General features: G+C 36.1%; 1 protein-coding gene across 1 annotated transcript in view; it reads left to right on the forward strand.

The window, feature by feature from the left end:
• LOC136042214 (sphingomyelin phosphodiesterase-like) overlaps window positions 1–5,492 on the forward strand; it is a 57,259-nt gene extending 51,767 nt beyond the window's left edge. The window contains exons 6-7 of the mRNA XM_065727151.1: window positions 1,147–1,334; window positions 5,226–5,492. Coding sequence (XP_065583223.1) covers window positions 1,147–1,174 — 28 coding nt within the window. The 3' untranslated portion in view covers window positions 1,175–1,334; window positions 5,226–5,492. The remainder of the gene's footprint in view (window positions 1–1,146; window positions 1,335–5,225) is intronic.
• Window positions 5,493–9,431: the final 3,939 nt, after the last annotated feature.

A 9,431-nucleotide genomic window follows, 5' to 3' on the forward strand; every position in this document is an offset into this window, starting at 1 on the left:
TGTCCATGCTCCTCTCTTCTTTGTGATGGCTTGTTTTGTCATGATTAGCTAGTATGGTCGCACAAATTATTTACAGTCCATCTCATGTGAGTTTTACTTTTGCATGGAAGTTTTCTTTGACAAGCCAAGCCAATGACTAATTTTCGCTCTGAAAACCATAGCGTGACCTTATGCGACGGGTACCTGAAGCCGTATCATCCAATGAGTGCTTTTATTTATACATAGTATTCATTAAAATGTAGATAATTTTATTTAGAGTTTGGTAAATCTACCGTGTTGTGTCCCACAGATGGGAAATCGATTTAAAACAGCCAAAAAAGATTTTTTGGTGGAGGGAGGGGGGATGGTTTTCTCTTCTAGTAATTTCACAAGATTTTTTATTATAAGCGGTAAATTCTTTAGAATATTTTTCACGGGGGGTTAAGGGGGAGGGGGCAAAACAACTTCTTAATTCTATGCTAAGGTCCTTATTCCTACAATTTTCTTCTTAACAGGATCTGCTGATAGTTACAGATGTAAAATTTGTGCTTTGACTAAAAGAAAAGCAGGACAATCTTGATCAGGGCAAAACAATGGGACGAGAAAAATTGAAAGGAGGTGGAATCACGTCAGAGATGTTTCCCACTAAAATCTCGCCTTTGCCCCCCCCCCCCCCCGACCATTGCTCTTAGCAGAGTGTAGCAGAAGACGAACACATACTTCTTTGTTTGCTTTATGCGTCTTATTGCTCGATTGTGTTGTCCGTGGTAATAGGTGCATATGATTTTTTTCATTTTGAAAGTTTAAAAGTTTTCATTATAATTATTATGTAAATTTTTGTGCTGAATTCAGAAACATTTTTATGTAAAATCCCACAGATTTTACATAACGATCTTATAAGACTTTTTCTTGAACGACTGGTGCCCAAGGTAAAATAAATTTACGAATGTCTTAAGGCTCGCTTAAGGCCAAAATAATGATCTTAAGGGGACCAAGACCAAGATGCCTTTTCCTTCCCTTAGAATATGTTCGAACCGTTTTAACAATAAATTTCAACTGTCTTAGTCCCAGCTAAATCAATATTTATTTTGCCCTTGGTATTAAACAAATTATACATAAGAAGAGTATGAGAAAACATTATCAAATTTAAATTGTTTTAATTTGCAGGGAATGCTTGAACATGAAGCGTGGATAATGAACTTGACGGAGGCCAATATTGGCCCTTCAGATCCAAAATGGTTTAAGCTTTATGATGGAAGGGAGACTTTTGGCCTAAATTCTTTGTCTGCCCAAGAAATGTCAGATTTGGTGGATCGATTTATTGTTGATGAAGAACTTTTTCAAATATATTATAGGTACGTTGATAAACTTATTCTATGTTCACAGTAATTACATCGTACCACCCATCTGGCTCGTCACTTTATACTTCACATGCTCATAGGATTTTCAAGAAGGGGAGCAGCGAATTGACCTTAGACCGGTTCAGCGCTCCTCGTGGAGCTTTTAATCGTTAGTCCCCCCAACTTCACCATCATCATTTTTGTTGACAAACAAATGCACATGACAAAAATGCACTCAAACTATTTATTTATACTCACAGCACAAAGTTCATCCATCCCAACTTTAGTTAGAAAGAAGAAGATGCTTCAATCTACTACAAAATACTCTTTGAACAGTGTATACTTTGGTCTGTTCTGATGGGGATTTTCAGTGACAAAATATTGATGATGCTGAGGAACAAGGGGACTTTCGGAAACTAATCCGCTTGACGTCTCTGAACCCGAATAACGAGAATTTTCAGTTCAGATTTCCGACCCTGACAAATCGACTAGGTATCTTAGAATTTGTCTACCCCAGTGCGATATTTGGCGGCATAAAATGGAATAAAAACGCTCCTTGTTGATCATGGCTCGCTGCTACTACTAACCCTGGAGAATCAAGCCACCTGAAGTTAACACAGCTACGCACGCTCCTCGTCCATCCTATCTGTTCCAAGCCTTCCTCTTTACAACATCCCAGGAAGTTCCAATTTTTCTCAATTCCTTGTGACATCATTCCACCCCATTTGGGATCGATCTACTTTTTGGTTCCCCATTGATAGTCAGCTGACAAGGACAATCTTTAGTAATTTGTCATCCTTTATTGGCAGAACGTGGCCTAGCCCTCCAAATCTTTCTCCCATTATAGTCCTAGAAAGCAGGATTGAACACATTATTCGTACAGCTTACTGACACAGTCAATCAGTCGGGTACTTGCAAAGGGCATTAGATATCTCCATCTCTGTCTGAATGAGCCCCACCCAGTATTCTTTGCCCAATTCTTTAATCCAACTACCTCCGAGAAAAAAAAAACACACGTCAGTAGGTCGTCAGTAGGCTCGTCAGTTTTCTTTAGTTTGCACCAATGGAAAAAAAATGATCTTTTCTTTTTGTTCAAGGTGGGGGACTGCAAATCTCCAGTTAGAGCTTCGAGCAATGTCAAATTCAATGGTACGCTTTTTATTTCAATCATACATATTTTAAGGCGGTTTTCATTTTCAAAAGCTTTTTTTTTCTTTGGCTACCATAGGCAGCGGTTTAATCTCTACTGGGTTGCTACTGACATCTCCAATGTCAATGGAGAAGAAGTCAGAAGTCGCCAATAACTACACAGAATTTCATAAACAATAGTAAAGTTAATAAACCAAATTCTTAAATATACTTCCAAGATGAAAACTGGCGATTACAATACAAAGATAGAAGATATTAAGCCAAACTGGCCAACCATGACAAAAACAAAGAGAGAGAGAGAGAGAGAGAGAGAGAGAGAGAGAGAGAGAGAGAGAGAGAGAGAGAAATCTCAAGACGAAGAAAGACCATAGTCCCGTTGGTTTTCTTCATCTTGAGATTTCTCTCTCCCTTTACTTTTGTGCTGACAAAGATGTGGCTTTGAAAAAGCCACATCTAGACAAAGGTATTTGAAAGTGTTACTCGATATTTTTGTAAAACTGAGATGTATGCCTCATTCCACTAAACTGGGTGTAGTTCCACAGCATTACTTCGAACTGACAGCGACCCTATACAATATTTGAAAAATACAAAAATAAACTAATTCCAAGATGCAGATTTCTACAGCATTACTGCAGACTGAATCAGTGCAATAAAGAGTCGTCCTGGAAATAATTAAAAATAGCTTAATAATTAAAAAAATTGTGAAGTCCAAGCTTCACAATTTTTCAGCACAAACACAAAGCTACTCAGTGATAGATGGATGTAAGAAAATGTTTGAATCTGCTTGAAATTTAGTTAGTGTATATTTGAAGCTAAGGAACATTCCCTTAAGAAAATTCGACTACAAGGCCTGATCTTTCGAGTGCTATGAGGCTTTAAAACTAGAAAAATTATGCAACTTAAAAGCGGGTCTGAAACCCGCTTTTAAGGCGGGTCTTAAAAGGGTCTGAAACCATGAGTCCGGTGATCTAAAATTTTGGGGTGAAACTTTCATTGAGTTTTGCAAAATGTCAACTAAAGTGCAAGTTGACCTTGGTGCTTTCATGCTGAGCTTGTAAGGGACATGCACGCGTAAAACCCATCCAGCGTGTCCTCTTGGCCTAAAAAAAATTTTCCACACTCTTGAAAACTTTCATATAATGGGCAGAAATAGGGGAATACGTATCTGAAAATCACTATTCCCTTATCCCACTGGCCCTTAATTCTGACTAGACTCTGTTGGAATTTTTTTGTGCAAAACTATTCAGCATTCAGGCTATGACACGGCTCAACTAGTGCTCAAGAAGTTCGACCCAACAAGTACTTCCGCAAAGGTCACTGAGAAATTTTCAGGTGTCAAAATGTTTAAATTCTTGGTGGAGTACTGCAGAACTGATAATGAAAAACTTGGTCATTTTTAAAGCTCTGACCTTACTTTCCAATGACAATAATCTATATGTAAAAGGAACTCGTACAATACTAGATTCCTCCCCCCCCCCTCCCCTTTGATTTTCAAATTATATTTTTTGAATTATTCATTAGGCTATTTTTATTGAAAAAAAAAACAAATTTACAGCCCTAGGTTTTGAGAATTACATTTTGCGTTCCCCCTACATTTCTGTGAGTTCATGCCACTAGTCCTTAAGCCTCTTAGAGGTCCTCTGGATACTATACTGATACTATTTAACATAATCATTTATTTATTAACAACAATATTATTTTTTAACAACAATTTTGGTATTATTATTTTTAAATATTTTTTGATTATTTAATTATTCGATTATTTTTTAATTATTTTTCATTTTATTAATTATTTTAATTATTTAAGGATTACAGTTTAATTATTTTTTAACAACAGAAAAGAAAAATCGCTCTATTTGATAACTCAGCCCTCTTCACCCAACAGCAATATCGTGCGCAGAATATTTATATTTTATATGAATTTGTTCTATTTATAATCCTTGAAATAAGGAGAGACTTGGTCGTCAATGGGTCCCTGTCCCCCAAATTACGGTTTATATTCCTTCTGAAACTTATAATTTTGTGACAAGCCCATGTTTGTAGCATGAACCGAAAGGAAAAAGATATATCATAGGTCTGACAGGCCAGTAGCATGATACTGCTTAGACTTTTTCCTGGAGAATGATCTAAACTTTGTCAACAATTTTCAAACAATCTTCAATGCCTTTTTCAGTTTAAAAAAGCGTAAATCAAATTTCAAAAACGTAATTCCGTTGACTGTTAAAATGGATCTCAGCTTCTAAATGATAACAAAATTATGACCCATGTTGTAAAGTTGTGTTGAGCCACATGAGTAAAAAAAAAAAGAAAAAAAAAGAAAAACTTTAATCTGAAGGATTTTTCATAAATCCAGGGAACTGGGAATTTCGGGTCTTAATACTAGCTGAAACTAAAAGAGTTGCATTGCCATTCTAAACTGACTTGACAAGAAGCAATATATTTATTTTATATATTTATTTTAATATATTTAATAATATTAATTATTTAATATATTTATTTTATTATATAGATACAAGAAGTAGTAAAGCAATCTTTAGTTGGGGCATAATGTACACTGTCTTGTAAGATTTTCTCACGAGAAGAGGAATCAAAGCAGTTTTTGAAGATAATTAGACAATCTAGCAGCTCTCCGAACGTCATTTCTGAACAGAACATTCGCTATTTTAAACATTAACACCCTTTCGGCACCTTACCATCGTGTAGACTCTTTAGTGATTAATAATTATTGACTATCTAATTACTCTAATCCTATTCCAGGAATTATGTGAAGCAAGGAGACCCTAAAATGGAACGCGGCTGTGATGCTGAGTGCAAACGGGGCAAGCTTTGCTCAATGGTGACATCTGATTTTGGAAATCAAACGAAGTGTAATGAAATATCGAGAAAGATGAAACTAAGAAACTGAACGCCATTACAATGAAATTTGTGAAATAATTGAATTATTTAGAGTGTTCAACTGAGAAATTTAATTTGTTTAAACTTTAGTAACATTGTTTAGAAAATATTAAGGGCATTTACTTTCAATTGGCTTACTTAGCTTAAGTCTCATCCGTCCTCTAAGGTCGTTTTCTTTCACCACTCTTTATCTAACTCACTAATGAGCTTTTATCTTCAATCAAGCAGAGAAGGGACAGCATGTAATGCCGAGAAATTGTCTTCTCATCTCTTTGGGGGGGGGGGCTTCTAGCCTGATGCCGCGTACATGGTCTACAATGCAATCAAAGCAATCTTCAGGAAACAAGTGCTCTTTAATACGTTTTGAGTGCCCTGGAGAGAAAAACCCCTGTCTCTTATCCAAGGGGGGGGGCATAGTCAGTACCTACTATTTAGCTGCTATTTGTATGCTGAAGAAACTTTTTTAACAGTTTTTCAACAATGTTACACCTTCTTAAAAATCTTGACAAAAATAGTAGTTTTTAATTTAGTCATATACATCCTCTAGTTAATCTGATAAAAAAAACTTCATACCATTCCCAAAAAATTATATCTATACTCTTTGACAGCCTTGATTCACTTACACTCTTTTGATTTGGTTAAATTTTAAGAGCAGAAGTAGTAATAGAAGTAGCCACGGAAGGTTGAAGTTAATACCTTCAATCGTTCTTGGTATATTGCTGAGATGTCTTAATGGCAACCAGCATACACACGGTACATTTTGATTTAATTTTAGAGCAACATTTAGTTTTCAAGCATAATGGACAAATTCCATAACTGTGGGGGAGTTGACATACCCAATAACCCTCGAAGCATAGTATCTAGATCGTTCAGCTATACTGAACAAAATGGCTGTCTTAAAATTTTGATTGGAAGTGTTTGAAAAACTGTGAGCTAAAGAGAAAGTCTGATTGCCCTTATATAACTTTTGACTCTTAAAGAGGGAATTAGAACTTTTAATTTCCAATCAAATTAGCCTCTTTAAAATTTGAATGATATTACTAGCTATGATAGAGCAGTACTGCCTATATCCTTAAATGCCATACATTGCTTATATGTCATTTTAATACATGCATGCATATAGTTTTTTCTTTTAATTGAACCTACCCCTGAACATATGCTATTTGTGTCGTTAGCTAGAGTAACCGTGGAAGCAGCCTTAAATGTATCCACATAGTGTCTTATGGCCAGTTCAAAATCCCCCGCAACTTACCCCAAAAGGTCTAACTTAATAATGTAAGCCGTTATTGTGATATTGCTTTGATAATCTACACGATCATAGATTGTTTTGATTTAGTTCAACATCCGCCTAAATATTCCTGGAAATCCTCATCTTAATACCCTTAGCTTGTGTAGCAGCAATAGTAGTAGTAGCATTAGTAGCAGTATGCTTATAGCACCTTTTTTTTGCAATATCTTCTCCTCCACACACTTCTACTTAATACCACCGACCATTCTTGAAGCATTTCTGATAGGTCCTCTGAAAACCTATGTGCACATAGTGTGTTTTGATTTAGTTTAATACAGTTTTGATATTGTCCAAAATTTTAGCCTTAATACAATTAGCTTTAGTAGCAGTAGTAATACTAGCAGTTATAGTAATAGTAGTAGCAGCAGTAGAATTAATAGAAGTAGTCTTAGCTTTAGTAGCAGTAACAATAATAGCAGCCGTGGTTGTAGTTGTCGGAGAAGCAGTAGTATTATGATACAAATATTGTCTTTTGGTTAGTCCAACATCCCCCACAACAAGACTTGCAAGTTTTAGTTTCATACACAAACCGTTCCTAAGTTACTGTCGTTATGTTCTTTCAACAGCCTGCATACGGATGGCATGGTGTGATTCAGTTTACCTACCCCCTAAATATTCTCTGAAAGTTTCACCTGAATATCCTTAGGTATACTTGTAATAGCAGTGACAGCAGTAGTATTAGTACTCAACTTAATACAATTATCCATTGCCATTAAAATATCGATATATCTTTTTGATAACATATATATTCATATACTTCTTGAAATTTTCATCTTAATGCTCTTAGCCCTAGAAATAGTTACAACAGAAGTAATACTTGGAGCAATAGTGACAGTAAAAGTAGAACTAGTAAATGTAGACACACAGTGTGTTTTGATTTAGTTCAAATTCCTCCTGAACATCCTGCCAAATTTTCGGCTTTATGCGCGTAGCCTTAATTGTACTACCATTATAGTAGTAGTGGTAGTAGAAGTAGTAGCAGTAACAGCGTATTATTAGTATTTTTATGTAGACTGCAGACACACAGTGTGTTTTGATTTAGTTCAAATTCCTCCTGAACATCCTGCCAAATTTTCGCCTTTATGCGCGTAGCCTTAATTGTACTACCATTATAGTAGTAGTGGTAGTAGAAGTAGTAGCAGTAACAGCGTATTATTAGTATTTTTATGTAGACTGCAGACACACAGTGTGTTTTGATTTAGTTCAAATTCCTCCTGAACATCCTGCCAAATTTTCGCCTTTATGCGCGTAGCCTTAATTGTACTACCATTATAGTAGTAGTGGTAGTAGGAGAAGTAGTAGCAGTAACAGCGTATTATTAGTAGTAGTAGTGACAGTACTAGCAGCAGTAGCAGCAGGTACATTTTACATTTTGGTCAACTAAACATCCTACTTATGATCCCCTCGAAGTTTCCCTTTGATGCGACAAGCCGTTCCAAAAATATTGCTGATAAGCAATCAGCAATCTGCATTCATATAGAATTTTTCGATTTAGTTAAGATTTCCCCTCAACGTTTACCCAGATGTTTATTTCAATATCCTTAACCTTAGTAGTCGATACGGAGGAAGTATTAGCAATTGTGATAGCAGCAGAAGCAGTGGTAGCTGTAATAGTAGTTACGTATAAATATTGCATTTTTGGTCAAGTGATCATCTCCCTTATCTTTTCCTGGAGGTTCCAAATTAATATGCTCAGTCATTTCAGAAAAAAGCCAGGACTCTGGGGGGTTGTGTCAATCCTGGATGGGGGGGGGTCAGATGACCTTTATCACTTTAGCTCTTAAAAGGGAACTAGAACTTCCAATTTTCAACCAAATGAGCCACCTCTAAAGTTCATACAACCATCCCTTCCAAAAAACATAAATACCCCCAAAGCATATCTTACAACCCATAGCACCAGACTCTGGTAGATTGTATCAACCCAAAAGCCTTTTTATATGATATTTGGATTATTTTAAACAAAATGGCTATCTCAAAATCTCTATTGGAGTAATTTCGAGAAAACACGACGTATGGAGGGGGGTAGCTGCTCTCTGATCATTTCAACTCTTAAAAATAGCACTAGAATTTTTGATTACCAATCCAAAAAGCCCTCTCGAAATTATATAGGACCACTCTTTCTATAAACATCTTATATGCCCCAAGGGTTTAACTAAAAACCCTTGTCCGGAGGGTTGTGGGGGGATGTCACAAAAAAACCTTTTATACCCCTAGAACATAACTTACAACCTTGTCCCAGGGTTCTGGGAGTTTTTTTTAACCCTGGAGGCATTGTTATAGGTTTGGAGGCATTATTAGGGGTAATTAAATGAATTACAAGGTCATCAAAGGATACTTGCTTATACTTTGTATGGTGTTTGTATTTTTTATAACCAAAAGACAGAACACCAGTTTTACTAGAAACCGTAAATTTTTTGCAATCACTTTTTTGTAAAAGTTTCTACCTCAATAGTTTCAAAAATAGATATGCTCGTTTAGGTGTATTAGTAATTAAATAGCCTGTTTTTGGTAGCACAGGAAACGACAAATTTGTAAACAGTAGGAGAGAGTCGGGTAAGACGGACCCCATTTTGGTTTTTCGTCTGCAGAAGAGGTTGGAAACAAGCAACGACTGACGAAAGGTGTCTAACTTGTCCCCAAAACATTGAGTTACGTAAAGAAACCTTCTTCACACATAAATCAGCCGTATTTCCGGGCCCAGATAAAAAAAAAAACTGAAGTTGGTCAAAAGGTCCATCTTGCCCACCCCATAGGATAAGACGGACCCAATTGCTCAAAAA

This window comes from Artemia franciscana, unplaced genomic scaffold (genome assembly GCF_032884065.1).
Source record: "Artemia franciscana unplaced genomic scaffold, ASM3288406v1 PGA_scaffold_75, whole genome shotgun sequence".
NCBI lineage: Eukaryota > Metazoa > Arthropoda > Branchiopoda > Anostraca > Artemiidae > Artemia > Artemia franciscana.